The 16707-nt window shown below is 33.8% G+C and overlaps 1 protein-coding gene across 1 annotated transcript in view; it reads left to right on the top strand.

The window, feature by feature from the left end:
- Positions 1-15834, top strand: part of LOC134253295 (protein MTO1 homolog, mitochondrial-like) — a 37329-nt gene extending 21495 nt beyond the window's left edge. The window contains exons 8-16 of the mRNA XM_062735811.1: positions 3374-3447; positions 5974-6090; positions 8075-8205; positions 10705-10909; positions 13090-13252; positions 14179-14297; positions 14705-14801; positions 15051-15108; positions 15643-15834. Of these exons, the coding sequence (XP_062591795.1) occupies positions 3374-3447; positions 5974-6090; positions 8075-8205; positions 10705-10909; positions 13090-13252; positions 14179-14297; positions 14705-14801; positions 15051-15108; positions 15643-15744 (1066 nt within the window). The 3' untranslated portion in view covers positions 15745-15834. The remainder of the gene's footprint in view (positions 1-3373; positions 3448-5973; positions 6091-8074; positions 8206-10704; positions 10910-13089; positions 13253-14178; positions 14298-14704; positions 14802-15050; positions 15109-15642) is intronic.
- The last annotated feature ends 873 nt before the right edge of the window (positions 15835-16707 follow it).

The following is a 16707-nucleotide window of genomic DNA, read 5'->3' as shown; positions in this document are numbered from 1 at the left end:
ACATTTTCTTCCCTTTCAATGGTGTACCTTTAAATGTTACCAGGCCTCATAATTAGCCCATCCCTGATGAATAATTGGACCACTGGCTGATGATGAAAAAAATTAAAGTATTTCCATAGGAATTAAACTCTTAAATGTTTGGTTACCTAATCATCTTCAGAGACAATCTTTGAGTCCTCCACTAGACTTGCATATTGTAGACTACATTTATACTAAATTAAATTTTAAAAAATGTCAAATAAAATAAGAATATACTTTCATTCAGTGTCTTTCCTAGTGAATTGATTGTGAAGTTTTATTATATATGCTGCAACAAAAGGGCACTCACAGTTCTAAAGTCATAATAAGATTGTGTTATCATGATTGTACTGTAGTATTTTATGAAGTGATAACATACAGTGAAAGTTATATTACTTTTTTCTGTCATCTGTTTTACTCCTTTAGTGGTCAAGTGTTCTCTTCTGTTAACTAATCAGGTGTTGACTGTTGTGAGTTTTATTGAGGTTAATATCAACCAAGGGTTCTATAATACTGATTAGGTCACAGGCTATGGTGTAAGAGGTGAAGTCAGAGACATAATACTCATAAAGTAATTAATTTGGCAAAGCAGAAACCATCAGAAAGACTGTGATTGCTGTAGAGATATAAAAAATATTGCCATGTATTTGTTCAAGATGTAACCAAAAAAATTGTAGAAATGAGCTTCCTATTTGTTGAGTAAAACAATAGAGTTGCATGGTAGAGATGAACCCTGTTATTTTAAAGGAGATAACACAGTAATGTTGTAGAGATGAATTCTATCATTTTTAAAGAGATAAAACAGAATATGTTTAGAGATTAACTCTGTTATTGCTTGTAAGATAACTTTAATGTTGTAGAAATTAGCTATGTTATTGTTTCTTAAGATAACATTAATGTTGTTGAGATTAGCTCTGCTATTATTTTTTTAAATATAAATTAATGTTATAGAGATTTGTTCTGTTATTATTTGTTAAGATAACATTAATGTTGTAGAGATTATCTCTGTTATTGTTTGTTAAGATAACATTAATGTTATAGAGATTTGTTCTGTTATTGTTTGTTAAGATAACATTAATGTTGTAGAGATTTGTTCTGTTATTGTTTGTTAAGATAACATTAATGTTATAGAGATTAGCTCTATTATTGCTTCTTAAGATAACATTAATGTTGTAGAGATTTGTTCTGTTATTATTTGTTAATATAACATTAATGTTGTAGAGATTTGTTCTGTTATTGTTTGTTAAGATAACATTAATGTTATAGAGATTAGCTCTGTTCTTATTTGTTAATATAACATTAGTATTGTAGAGATTTGTTCTGTTATTATTTGTTAATATAACATTAATGTTGTAGAGATTTGTTCTGTTATTGTTTGTTAAGATAACATTAATGTTATAGAGATTAGCTCTATTATTGCTTCTTAAGATAACATTAATGTTGTAGAGATTTGTTCTGTTATTATTTGTTAATATAACATTAATGTTGTAGAGATTAGCTCTGTTATTGTTTGCTAAGATAACATTAATGTTGTAGAGATTAGCTCTGTTATTATTTGTTAATATAACATTAATATTGTAGAGATTTGTTCTGTTATTGTTTCTTAAGATAACATTAATGTTGTTGAGATTAGCTCTGCTATTATTTTTTAATATAAATTAATGTTGTAGAGATTATCTCTGTTATTGTTTGTTAAGATAACATTAACATTGTAGAGATTAGCTCTGTTATTGTTTGTTAAGATAATACTAATGTTATAGAGATTTGTTCTGTTATTGTTTGTTAATATAACATTAATATTGTAGAGATTAGCTCTGTTATTATTTGCTAAGATAACATTAATGTTGTAGAGATTAGCTCTGTTATTATTTGTTAATATAACATTAATATTGTAGAGATTTGTTCTGTTATTGTTTGTTAAGATAACATTAATGTTAAAGAGATTAGCTCTGTTATTATTTGTTGATATAACATTAATGTTGTAGAGATTAGCTCTGTTATTGTTTGTTAATATAACATTAATGTTGTAGAGATTAGCTCTGTTATTGTTTGTTACAATAACATTAATGTTGTAGAGATTAGCTCTGTTATTATATGTTAATATAACATTAATGTTGTAGAGATTAGCTCTGTTATTGTTTGTTAATATAACATTAATGTTGTAGAGATTAGCTCTGTTATTGTTTGTTAAGATAACTTTAATGTTATAGAGATTAGCTCTGTTATTGCTTCTTAAGATAACATTAATGTTGTAGAGATTAGCTCTGTTATTGTTTGTTAAGATAACATTAATGTTATAGAGATTAGCTCTGTTATTGTTTGTCAAGATAACATTAATGTTGTAGAGATTAGCTCTGTTATTATTTGTTAATATAACATTAATATTGTTGAGATTAGCTCTGTTATTGTTTGCTAAGATAACATTAATGTTGTAGAGATTAGCTCTGTTATTGTTTGTTAAGATAACATTAATGTTATAGAGATTTGTTCTGTTATTGTTTGTTAAGATAACATTAATGTTGTAGAGATTAGCTCTGTTATTATTTGCTAATATAACATTAATGTTCTAGAGATAAGCTCTGTTAGTTGCAGAGATTATCTCTGTTATTGCTTGTTAAGATAACATTAATGTTGTAGAGATTTGTTCTGTTATTGTTTGTCAAGATAACACTAAAGATGTAGAGATTAGCTCTGTTATTGTTTGTTAAGATAATATTAATGTTATAGAGATTTGTTCTGTTATTGTTTGTTAAGATAACATTAATATTGTAGAGATTAGCTCTGTTATTATTTGCTAAGATAATATGAATGTTATAGAGATTAGCTCTGTTATTGTTTGTTAAGATAACATTAATATTGTAGAGATTAGCTCTGTTAATGCCCATTAGGTAACAAAGAGTTGACTCATTAATCAACTGGTAACTCATCCAATATGTAGAAAGTAATGTATTTGATTTTCTGAACTCTCTTTCAATCATCTCTGTTAAGTTTAATTGCTGAGTATATTTACAATGTTCCCATTCTGAAGCACAAACATTTTCATTCACACGGTGTCATTTGGAGTGTTGCCATTAAATGTGTTGTCTATTATAAACAATCAGATCACTGAATAATTGTACTTCTTGTTTGCTCTCTTCACTGCCAAGGTATACAGTGAAGGATTCCTGGTTTTATAGGATACTAATTGCAATTAGTGTCAAGAACAGCCTCCCACTAACATGGTAATCACACATAGTGGAGAATATAACTTTATTTCAGAGTAAGAACACTATGCTTTTATGCTGCAAGTTTGAGTGATATGTCTTCACAATGAAGACAAATGTCAAAAATTACAAAATGTTGTCATATGTTTTAGATACTGCCCCTCCATTGAATCCAAGGTGCTGCTTTTTAAAGGAAGAAAACATCAGATATGGCTTGAACCAGAAGGTAACTAGCTATTGGGAGATGCCGATTTCTATGTTGTGGTGGTGGTATGTGGTGACGGTGATATTGTGTGTGTAGGGGGGGGGGGGGGGTACTTCTTCAACAGTTTTGGTCCAGTTTCAATAAGGCTTGGTACACAGGAAGGCTTCACCAAAAAACATAATTCTTTACTTATTTGTTTTTATGCCTCCCCATGAATATGGACTGGGCATGTAGTGTTTGCAATGTCCGTCCTTCCATCTAGCTGTCCTTCTGTCCTTCCATCTGCCCTTCCGTCACTCAGTTCAAAGCTCAGTTTCAAAGAAATTATAGAAGATATTTTCATCAAACTTCATATGCTGATAGATATTGATGACAACTGTGCAACTGCATCAAAATTTTTGACCGTGACATTTCTTTTGACCTTGACCTCACTTTTTTAAAACTTAGTTTTAGCTCAGTTTTAAACATACCGTTCAAGATGGTGTTATCAAACTTCACATGTTGATACATACTGATGAGAGCTATTCAAATGCATCACCATTTTTTACCTTGACCTTTCCTTTGACCTTGACCTCACTTTTCTTAAATAAGTGTCTTGCTCAGTTTTAAAGATACCATTTAAGATAGTGTTATCAAACTTCATATGCTGATACATACTGAAGAGAGCTATTCAACTGCATCATTATTTTTGACCTTGACCTTTCCTTTGACCTTGACTACACTTTTCTTTAATTTTTGTTTAGCTCAGTTTTTAAGAAACCATCCAAGATATTTTTATCAAACTTCATTAGCTGATACATACTGATGAGAGCTATTCAACTGCATCAACATTTTGACCTTGACCTTTTATTTGACCTTGACCTCACTTTTCCTTAATCAGTGTCATACTTTACATGCTAATACATATCGATGTAAGCAATTCAGATGTATCAAAATTTTACCTTGACCTTCACTTGACCTTGACCCTCAGTTTTATCAAATTGTGTTTAAGTCAGTTTTAAAGAAATCATACAAGATATTTTTATCAAACTTCATATGTTGATAAAAATTGACAAGAGATATTCAACTGCATCAACATTTTGACCTTCACCTTTCCTTTGACCTTGATCTCACTTTTCCTAAATTAGTGGCAAACTTTATATGCTAATACATATAGATGTAAGTAATTCAAATGCATCAACATTTTTTACCTTGACCTTCATTTGACCTTGACCTTACTTTTATCAAATTGTGTTTAAGTCAGTTTTGAATAATTCATTTATAATTTTTTTTCAAATTCATATGCTGATACATACTGATGAGAGCTTTTCAATTGCATCAACATTTTTTGACCTTGGCATTTTATTTGAACTTGACCTCACTTTAAAGAAATTAGTTCATACACTACTACATTTTCATGTTGCATTACTAATATACCCTCAGTGGGGCATTCATGTCCTATGGACATATTTCTAGTTGATTATGACCATGAGGACTGTCTTATTTCTAGTTGATTATGACCATGAGGACTGTCTTGTGACCCTAGTTACTAAATTGAAATATCTGTTTAACTCCTCCTACAGTTTAAATCAGATTTCAAAAAGACCTGTTACAAAAGTGGAATAAATACTTTTTGATGATGATAATGATTATATTTTGATAATTTGATAATGAAATGTATGGAGATAATGCACAGTAATCAAGCTCAAAAGTCTATTATTAAAACAATACAAAAATAAGAGCAGAGCAAACCCTGACTTCCAAAACATCAGACGGGGATCAGGTGCCATGGAGAAGTGAGCATCCCCTGCTGACCAATCACACCAGCTGTGTGCTCCTTGTCATGATTGGGCAATAACGTAAAATTCATCATCAATTCGATGAGTAAATAATGAACGAACAATTAATATGAAAACATCAGTCAGCATTTGAGTTATTGATAAATTTTAATTGCTGACAAGGTCATTGTATCGACCACAGAACTTAGGAAATGATTACTTTAAACGAGACTGCTGATATTCCTGTTTCATCAACTCTTCTTTTCAAGTACAAGATTTTGGAGAAATTCTGCTTCATATGAATACAAAAGTAGGTCTGCTTATAACGGGGCACAATTGGTACCCATAGGAATTCCAACAGATTGTTGGAAGACCTGGTCTCCAAAAACCACATAGATATTGTCAATCAGAAACTCAAGCATCTTTTTTGATGTCAACTTCAGAGTACTTGTGTTTACAATCAGAATGTTTTCTAACCAAATAATTTTACAAATGTCCAATGACAAAGTATTTTTGAGTTCCATTTTTATTTAAAAAAACACAGTCTTCAGTGATATCAAAAAGCTTGGACTTGAATTTATCATGCGGAATGGTTCTGTATAAAGTTGAAAAGTTGTAAATTATATTTTAATATTGAATTTTGATTTCAACAATTGATGTTGCCATGTTGTTATTTGTGGGATTTTTAGTATGTTTAAATTATGTTGTAATAATTTTTTTTAAAATATAAAAGATAAAATGAAAAACTGACAATATTAGGAAAACTGCATCTTGTACTTGTATTTTGTAGGTTTGGACAATGAAGTTATCTATCCACAGGGGATATCCTGTACTATGCCAGAGGAGCATCAACTGAGGCTAGTACGAGCTATCCCAGGCCTTGAGAGGGCAGTCTTCACTAAACCAGGTATCTCTATCTTCACTAAACCTGGTAACTGTGTCGCCACTAAACCGTAAAACCAGATAAATGTGTCTTCACTAAACCAGGTAACTGTATCTTCACTAAACCTGGTAACTGTGTCTTCACTAAACCAGGTAACTGTGTCTTCACTAAACCTGGTAACTGTGTCTTCACTATGCCATAAAACTATGTAAATGTGTCTTCACTAAACCAGGTAAATGTGTCTTCACTTAACCTGGTAACTGTATCTTCACTAAACCAGGTAACTGTGTCTTCACTAAACCAGGTAACTGTGTCTTCACTAAACCTGGTAACTGTGTCTTCACTATGCCATAAAACCAGGTAAATGTGTCCACTAAACCAGGTAAATGCATCTTCAGTAAACCAGGTATCTCTATCTTCACTAAACCTGGTAACTGTGTCGCCACTAAACCGTAAAACCAGATAAATGTGTCTTCACTAAACCAGGTAACTGTATCTTCACTAAACCTGGTAACTGTGTCTTCACTTCACCAGGTAACTGTGTCTTCAAAAACCTGGTAATGTGTCTTCACTATGCCATAAAACCAGGTAAATGTGTCTTCACTAAACCAGGTAAATGTGTCTTCACTTAACCTGGTAACTGTATCTTCACTAAACCAGGTAACTGTGTCTTCACTAAACCAGGTAACTGTGTCTTCACTAAACCTGGTAACTGTGTCTTCACTATGCCATAAAACCAGGTAAATGTGTCCACTAAACCAGGTAAATGCATCTTCACTAAACCAGGTAACTGTATCTTCACTAAACCAGGTAACTGTGTCTTCACTAAACCAGGTAAATGCATCTTCACTAAACCAGGTAACTGTATCTTCACTAAACCAGGTAACTGTGTCTTCACTAAACCAGGTAACTGTGTCTTCACTAAACCAGGTAACTGTGTCTTCACTAAACCAGGTAACTGTGTCTTCACTAAACCAGGTAACTGTGTCTTCACTATGCCATAAAACCAGGTAAATGTGTCTTCACTAAACCAGGTAAATGGGTCTTCACTAAACCAGGTAACTGTATCTTCACTAAACCAGGTAACTTTGTCTTCACTAAACCAGGTAACTGTGTCTTCACTAAACCAGGTAGCTGTGTCTTCACTAAACCTGGTAGCTGTGTCTTCACTATGCCATAAAACCAGGTAAATGTGTCTTCACTAAACCAGGTAAATGGGTCTTCACTAAACCAGGTAACTGTATCTTCACTAAACCAGGTAACTTTGTCTTCATTTAACCAGGTAACTGTACCTTCCCTAAACCAATTAATCAACCAGTTAATCACAAGCTATCCCAAGCCTGGAGAGGGTAGTCTTAACTATACCAGGTAACTACCAAGGCTGTATTTACTAAACCAGGTAATTATAGGAAGATAGCATGACTGTCTTCATTAAATCTGATGGGGAAAAATTGCTTTGGAGTAGAAGATGATTACATATTTTATCATTGTATCTTATGCAATGGTGTGGAATATGATAACATTTTATCATTGATGTTTTAAGTTACGATGTGGAATATGATTACATTTTATAACTATTATGCCCCCCTTCAAAGAAGGGAATGCATATTGCTTTGCTGCTGTATGTTGGTTGGTCTGTATGTTGGTACACCATCAGTTTCTGTTCATTTTCTTTCCAGAGGTTGCACATATTGAAAGATTTTTCATAAGAATATCTAGGTCAAGTTTTGTTTTGGGTAAGATGGATTTTTTTTTTGGACAGAGTTATGCCCCTTGTACTTGAAAAAATTCCAATTATTTGCAGTTTCCATTCATTTTCTATGCAGAGGTTGCACATTTTGAAATAAAATTTGTTATACAGATTTATCATAAGAATATCTAGGTCAAGTTTCATTTTGGGTACGATCAAGCCACTTTGGACAGAGTTATGCTCCTTGGAGTTAGAAAAATTCCAATTACTTCGGAAAGGGGGGCATAAGTGTTTTACAAACATCTCTTGTTTTTTAAGGTTATGGTGTGGAATATGATTACATGGATCCTAGACAGCTGAGGCCTACATTAGAAACCATTAAAATAGAGAACCTCTTCTTTGCTGGTCAGATTAATGGAACAACAGGGTACGAAGAGGCAGCTGCCCAGGTATGACATTTTTCAGATAGTATAATCACACAGGTAAGACTTGTCTGACTTTAACTATGTCAGATATACATTTCAACATAATGTTAGACATACATTATAAAAAAAAAATCACTGAAGAATGACATCAGAAATGTAGAAAACAAGTATACACTTCAGTACACAGATGTGACATAACTTCAATACACAGGTATGACATACACTTCAATACATAGGTGTGACAAACACTTCAATACACAGGTATGACATACACTAAGATACACACAGGTATGACATACACTTCAATACACAGGTGTGACATACACTTCAATACACAGGTGTGACATACACGTAGATACACAGGTATGACATACACTTCAGTACACAGGTATACACTTCAATACCCAGGTGTGACATACACTTCAATACACAGGTGTGACATACACTTCAATACACAGGTGTGACATACACTTCAATACACAGGTGTGACATACACGTAGATACACAGGTATGACATACACTTCAGTACACAGGTATACACTTCAATACACAGGTGTGACATACACTTCGATACACAGATATGACATACACTTCATTACACAGGTATACACTTCAATACCCAGGTGTGACATACACTTCAATACACAGGTGTGACATACACTTCAATACACAGGTGTGACATACACTTAGATACACAGGTATGACATACACTTCAGTACACAGGTATACACTTCAATACACAGGTGTGACATAGACTTCGATACACAGGTATGACATACACTTCAATACACAGGTATACACTTCAATACACAGGTGTGACATACACTTCAATACATAGGTGTGACATACACTTAGATACACAGGTGTGACATACACTTCAATACACAGGTGTGACATACACTTCAATACACAGGTGTGACATACACTTCAATACACAGGTGTGACATACACTTCAATACACAGGTGTGACATACACTTCAGTACATGGGTATGACATACACTTCAATACACAGGTGTGACATACACTTCGATACACAGGTGTGACATACACTTCGATACACAGGTATGACATACACTTCGATGCACAGATATGACATACACTTTAATACACATGTGTGACATACACTTCAATACAAAGATATGACATACACTTCAATACACAGGTGTGACATACACTTCAATACACAAGTGTGACATACACTTCAATACACAGGTGTGACATACACTGGTGTGACATACACTTCTTTACACTGGTGTGAGATACACTTCAGTACACAGGTGTGACATACACTTCAATACACAGGTGTGACATACACTTCAATACATAGGTGTGACAGACACACAGGTGTGACATACACTTAAATACACAGGTGTGACATACACAGGTGTGACATACACTTCAATACACAGGTATGACATACACTTCAGTACACAGATATGACATACACTTTAATACACAGGTGTGACATACACTTCAATACACAGATATGACATACACTTCAATACACAGGTGTGACATACACTTCAATACACAAGTGTGACATACACTTCAATACACAGGTGTGACATACACTTCAACACACAGGTGTGACATACACTTCAATACACAGGTGTGACATACACTTCAATACACAGGTGTGACATACACTTCAATACATAGGTGTGACATACACTTAGATACACAGGTGTGACATACACTTCAATACACAGGTGTGACATACACTTCAATACACAGGTGTGACATACACTTCAGTACACAGGTGTGACATACACTTTAGTACACAGGTGTGACATACACTTCAGTACACAGGTGTGACATACACTTCAATACACAGGTGTGACATACACTTCAGTACACAGGTGTGACATACACTTCAATACACATGTGTGACATACACTTCAATACACGGGTATGACATACACTTCAATACACAGGTGTGACATACACTTCAGTACACAGGTATGACATACACTTCAATACACAGATATGACATACACTTTAATACACAGGTGTGACATACACTTCGGTACACAGGTATGACATACACTTCAATACACAGGTGTGACATACATTTCAAAACATAGGTGTGACATATACTTTTAAATACAGGTGAGATATTCACTTCAAAACTGGTAAAACACATGTGTGACATAAATAAAGTTTTATTTTCAAAAATAAATGGATTAAATTCGTTTAATTAGAGGATTGCAAAAATCTTTTTACAATATCTTATCCTATAATAACAATCTCAATGAAATATGTTTAAAATTCTTTCTTAGGATAGAAAAGGAGATTGACCATTTAGTTTATAGTTTATAAAGTTAGATCTGATGAGAACAGAACAATATCATATAAGTTTTGCATGCAATCCATTTTCTGCTAGTCTATAAATGACACCATAAATCTCCAAGTTGTCTACTTTGGCTAGTCTGTGGATTATAGCCATCCATCTAAATCATCGATGCAATACATGTTGTTAGAAGTGAAGTATTATTATTAACCCTATCTTCTGTTTTATCTAGGGCATCATAGCTGGAATCAATGCTGCTGGTAAAGTGCAAGGAAAGCCTCCCTTTATGGTTGATCGAACAGAGGGTTACATTGGAGTTCTGATTGATGACCTCATTACACAGGGAACCAATGAACCGTATCGCATGTTCACGAGTCGCTCAGAGTTCAGACTTTACCTCAGACCTGATAACGCTGACAAAAGACTTACAGCAAAAGGTGTGGGTCTTAATTTAATTAATAATTTGCTAAAAAAAATTACTATATGAAATAAGAACTTATATTCTTCAGATTTTTTGCTTACCTGAGCCAAGGACTTAAGTTAGCTTACCTGATCAAATTATGTTTGTTGTCTGTCTTTGTTGTTTGCTCACCTCAGCCGAAGGCTCAAGTGAGCTTTTCTGATCAAAATTTGTCCGTTGTCTGTCGTTGTCATTGTAGTCGTTGTCGTTGTCGTGTCGTAAACTTTTCACATTTTCATCTTCTTCTCAAGAACCACTGGTTTGACCAAACTTGCCACAAAGTATACCTTGGGTGAAGGGGTGACATTTGTTCAAATGAAGGGCCACGTGCTTTGACATAATCTAAATGAGAAAAATTAATGGCATTTTTAAAAAATCTTCTTCTCAAGAACACTGGGCCAGGAAAGATGAAACTCAAGTGGAATCATCAGGTGTGTAGATTCAAATTTGTTCACAGGTATGACATACACTGGGGTGTGGCCAAAATGGTCATCAAATTTTTACATAGGAATGTGAAGGAAAAATCTTTAAAAATCTTACTTCTTCAAGAACCACTGGGTGACAGGAAAGATCAATACTCATGTGGCATCATCCTCAGGTAGTGTAGATTCACAGGTGTGACATCATGAAGGATACCAAAATGGCTGATCATTTCATAGGAATATATAGGAAAAATCTTTAAAAATGTGACTCCTCAACACACAGGAAAGTGAAACTCATGTGGAATATCACAGGTGTGTAGATTCAAGTTTGTTCAATCATGACCCCCGGGGGTATGGGGCCAAATGGCATAAAAGTTTTACATAGGAATTTATAGGGAAACCTTTTAAAATCTTCTTTTCAAGTACTTCAAACCCATGCTTAGTGATACATGTATTTATAGAAATTTATCCTCAGGTAGTGTAGATTCTAGTTTGTTCAAATCATGACATACACTTCAATACCCCTGGGTGTGACATACGTTTCCCCCCCCCCCCCCCAGTAAACTTTCAGTTCTGATGTGACATATACTTTTTCTAGCCAATTGCTCAGGTGAGCATATGTGGCCTTCAAAACTGGTAAAACACATGTGTGACATAATTTATTCCCAAAGTTGCATTGTATATTGATTTGAAATTTTTACTTAATAAGTTAAAATTTCTGAACCACACTTACAAATGAAATTTCCTCCTCAAGGACATTCATATTCAATTTAAGTGTTTTTAAAATAAACAAGATTCTAATTATAAAAAAAAAACAATAGAAAATTGCATGTACTTACCAGTCCATTGTAATAAAGAAAGTAGAAGACATGCAGGCATTCCATCTTTAGCAGATCAAAATGTACATCCTGTCTACTTTTTAGCTCACCTGAGCCGAAGGCTCAAGTGAGCTTTTCTGATCACATTTTGTCCGTAGTCTGTCCGTCCGTCCGTCCGTCTGTAAACTTTTCACATTTTCAACTTCTTCTCAAGAACCACAAAGCCAATTTTAACCAAACTTGGTACAAAGCATCCTTGGATGATGGGGAGTTTAAATTGTAAAAATGAGGGGCCAAGTCCCCTTCCAAGGGGAGATAATCAAGAAAAGACGAAAATAGGGTGGGGTCATTAAAAAATCTTCTTCTCAAGAACCAGTGGGCCAGAAAAGCTGAAACTTATGTGGAAGCATCCTTGGGTAGTGTAGAATCTAAATTGTTAAAACCCTGATCCCCGGGGGTAGGGTTGGTCCACAATAGGGAATCCAAGTTTTACATAGAAATATATAAGAAAAATCTTTTCAAATCTTCTTCTCATTTGACCAAAAAGCTGAAAATGTGAAAGCATCCTGGGGTAGTGTAAGAACTTAAATTGTTAAAATTTTTAGCAATAGATATAAGCCAAGGAAAATCTCAAGTGAACTGCATCACCAAAGTTACTCAGGTGAGCGATGTGGCCCATGGACCTCTTGTTGTTATTGTCATCATCATCATAAACTTTCCTTAATTTCATCTTGTTCTGCAGAACCACTGTGCCAGATTTAATCACACTTGGCACAGAATACCCTTGTATAAAGGGATTCAAATTTGTTCAAACGAAGGGCCAATCAAAAAGTATCCATAGATTATTTTAGGATTAATGTCCTTAGTACCTTTATTATTGCATCAAAGTTTTGCTCTGATGTCTGTATGTATTTTAGGTTATGACATTGGGTGTGTCAGCCAGCACCGCTATATCCGCACAGTACAGCAGTACAGAGAGGTGGACGAAGTTATTGATCGACTCAAGTCCACGGTCAGATACATGAGGCAGTGGAACAAACTCTTACAGCGGCCAGACAGTACAAATCAAAACCAATTCAGGTAAAAGTACAGTCAAGGTATCAAAATAAACCTGGAAATAAAAAAAATAGTAGTCATTGGAAGCCTCTCTCTTAAGTTTGTACATGTATTCAATTTGTACTCATTTCCATGGCTTTATTGGTAAAATACTGACAACTGAGGGTTGTTACAAATGTTGTAGGTTATGTGATATTTTAATGTTTGTAAAGTTTTCAGGAAACAGACAAATGTGTGTCTTCTGTGCATCCATTCATGTATTCACATTCATTTTCCTACAAATCTTTATTTTGTTGTGCATTATTGTCTCCCAGAGTCCCTTTCAGATGCTTTTTTGGGGATTTTACATCTCATAAGGTTTACTGATTGTAAATTTATATGAATTAAATTTCAAACAACCCTTTCTTTTTACTTCAAATATTTAGTTTTTCTCAAGGTCGTACTTCCAATTCAATGTTAACCCTAACCCTGGACTTGGGTATTTAGATTTTGACTGAATCCTTTTACTATATATTCTCATAAGATATTTGTTTTTTGTTACAAAAGATAACACGATTTATATCTTGACATAGGGCATCTACACCTGTGACATACATATATGTGTCAAGGTCATACCATTTCCATTGATCACAATGTCAGTTGACTTTGACCTTCAAAATGTACTATAGTAGTTATGACCTACAAAAGAAAACCACAAAGCCACAGGTTAAGGAGAATCCATTATCTTCTTTGTCTTGTGGTACTTGTGACACACTAATTAATACTGGAACCATTAAGCATTAGCAGCGGAATTCTTGCTGCTTTTTTCCAAAGAACAAAAAGTTTATATTGATACTTGAGTAAAATATATTGAAATAATGTATAAAATATAAGGAGAAAAGGAAATAACAAGTTCTAATCGTAGAAAAAATTAGCAGTAGTAGACTCAAAAAGACGACATTTCATTTCAGTGCCTTCCAATTGCTATCTATTCCTGGGTTTACAGTAGAATCCATCGCTAAAGCATTGCCAGAGATATTTGGTGACCTTCAGTTGAATAGACACATTTGCCACAAGGTCTTTGCAGAAGGTTTGCTTTTCATATATTGCACATTTTTTTCTTTTTTTAGATTCATTAAATTAGTAAATATTTCTATAGAATACTGAATTTCCCTAAAAATTTGTTTTATCTTTACTCCTCCAGTTAGTTTTTATTTTCAACTATAGATAATATGTACTCTAAATTGAGAAATCAAAGATTGTTGTACCTATGAGATTTAATTCAGCTGGGTAATGCATGTACTTTTAATGGTTTTGGCTCCTTTGACAATAGATATAGCCTTCATCCAAGACCAGACAATGGAATGGGCTTCAGAGTATACTCAGTATCTGTTAAGTGGGTTAGGAGGGCATGGAATAGGAAGTCTTTAGAGACAATTTTGCCTCAGCTTTTATTCAGTCTTTGAAGTATATAAGTGATATCATCATGCCCTGTAGGGTTGTATGCTCAGGAGATAGAAGAACAGATGAGCCAGATAGAAGAGCTCCAGCAAGAGGAACAACTCCGACTACCAGATTCTATTGATTACCTCGGGTATGGACCAAAAATACCATTTGTCCTATTGTACATGTTCAGTTTACTGTCAGTCATCAAAGTTTGAAGAGAGAGAGAGAGAACTAAAATTTTAGCCATTTTTTTATACTCTGTTGTGATTTTCATTCTTTTTTTTTTTAATTTTTTTAAAAAAAATTTTTTGTTCTTTATTTAGGAATGTTACTACCTTTTTGTTTATTGTTGATTTTGCAATGTCTTGTGAAAATTTTCATTAATATTCTGTTTTAGATTAAATGAGATTTCTATGGAGATAAGGATAAAATTGGATGATGCCAGACCAGCTTCTGTAAGTTTCTATGGTATCAGGGTCAACTTTGTGAAATGCTTCATACATTATAACATGAACATGTGGAATATGATCACTGCATAGTCTTGCTTTGTACATGTACATAAAGTTTGAGAATAAATATATGTAAGAAATGAAAGGACTGTACTTGTACTAATTTTACTGGAATTTATTTTTCTTTTATTAGAATTTTATGTCTAACTACCGGTATGTTATGAAGAAAATTTTACACAGTAAATAGAAAGAATATAATTTATTATCAACATAAAATTAAAGATATGTTTTAAAAAGTAATATTTGGTATCAAACATATTAAATTCACATCAAAAAATAATGATTCAGAAGTGATACTCTATAAGGAAGAATATCACATTGTTTGACAACCAGTGCTCCTAGAGAATTGGTGGCCTGCTAGAAGAGCCAAAGGGATTTAAGCTTTCTCCAATCAAAATCTTTCTTTGATAATTTTTACGCTGCATATTTTTTAGTTTTATGTGTGATTGAGTTAAATACATTTTAAATTGTATATTTCAGATTGCAGCAGCCAGTAGGATCCCTGGTGTAACACCATTAGCTCTGTTAAAGCTACTTCAATTTGTCAAAAGGACTACACCTCAAACTGCGAGCCTGTTGTGAATTCATGTTTTTATCATTTATGAATATTTTATCTTGAATATTGCTTTAATAATAAATGTTGAAACTGTCAAAAATTGTGTTTTTGTGTAGCTTGTCTTTCTTGATGGTTTCCTAATGATGTGTAATTGTGGGTTTTTAGCTCACTTCTTTACTGTCAGCTCCTGCAGTTATGTTTTTGGAGCAGTTTTCTTTTTCAAGTACTTTAATATATGCCTTCTATTGATCAGAGATGCATAGATAACAAATATGCTTCTAGGCTGTTTCACTGTACCAGTCAGGTTCAGATACTGCATTTTCTGTTAAAGAAGTTAAAGTTTTTGGAGCAGGCCTCATTACCAAGAAACTATAACCCTATAATGACCAAACTTTGATACATCAAAGAAAGCACACTACCAGACAAACTTGCTCCTGGATCTGACCTACATTTTTCAGATGAGTGATGAGGTTCAAGTTTTGGATAAGGTTCATTCTAAAGTAACTAAAAGCCCTAAGTTGACCAAACTTGCATACATGTACAATACATCTAAGGATGCACACTAACAGACTTGCTTTGGATGCTGAATGTCTCCTACATTTTTTGGATGAGTGACCACATATCAATTTTTGTACAAGCTAGGGTAAATCCAGCATTTTATTCAAACTGTGTAGATCCAAACTTACAATGAAATTGGGTCTATGGTGGACACTTTCAGATGTGATTTGAGTGCATGATTTGGCCAACATTTTCCAGGTGAGTGATTACCGGTAGGTCAAAGTTCATTCCAATGGAACTTCAAGTCCTACCTTAACCAAACTTGCACAGTGATGCATCAAGAAATAAACATTACCAAATCAAGATTTGACCTACATTTCCCAGATTAGTGACTAGGATTATGAAGCAGGTACTGGTACATTCCAGTGTAAATTCAAGCCTTACCTTTGATGGATGATGCATTCAAAATTCTCCTCAGAAAAGTTCAAGAA

This window comes from Saccostrea cucullata, unplaced genomic scaffold, assembly GCF_032062105.1.
Source record: "Saccostrea cucullata isolate Sc308-1 unplaced genomic scaffold, CSIRO_AGI_Scuc_v1 ctg176, whole genome shotgun sequence".
Taxonomy (NCBI): Eukaryota; Metazoa; Mollusca; class Bivalvia; order Ostreida; family Ostreidae; genus Saccostrea; species Saccostrea cuccullata.
Note: the sequence above shows the minus strand (reverse complement) of the source record. Positions and strands in the feature narration are given on the sequence as shown.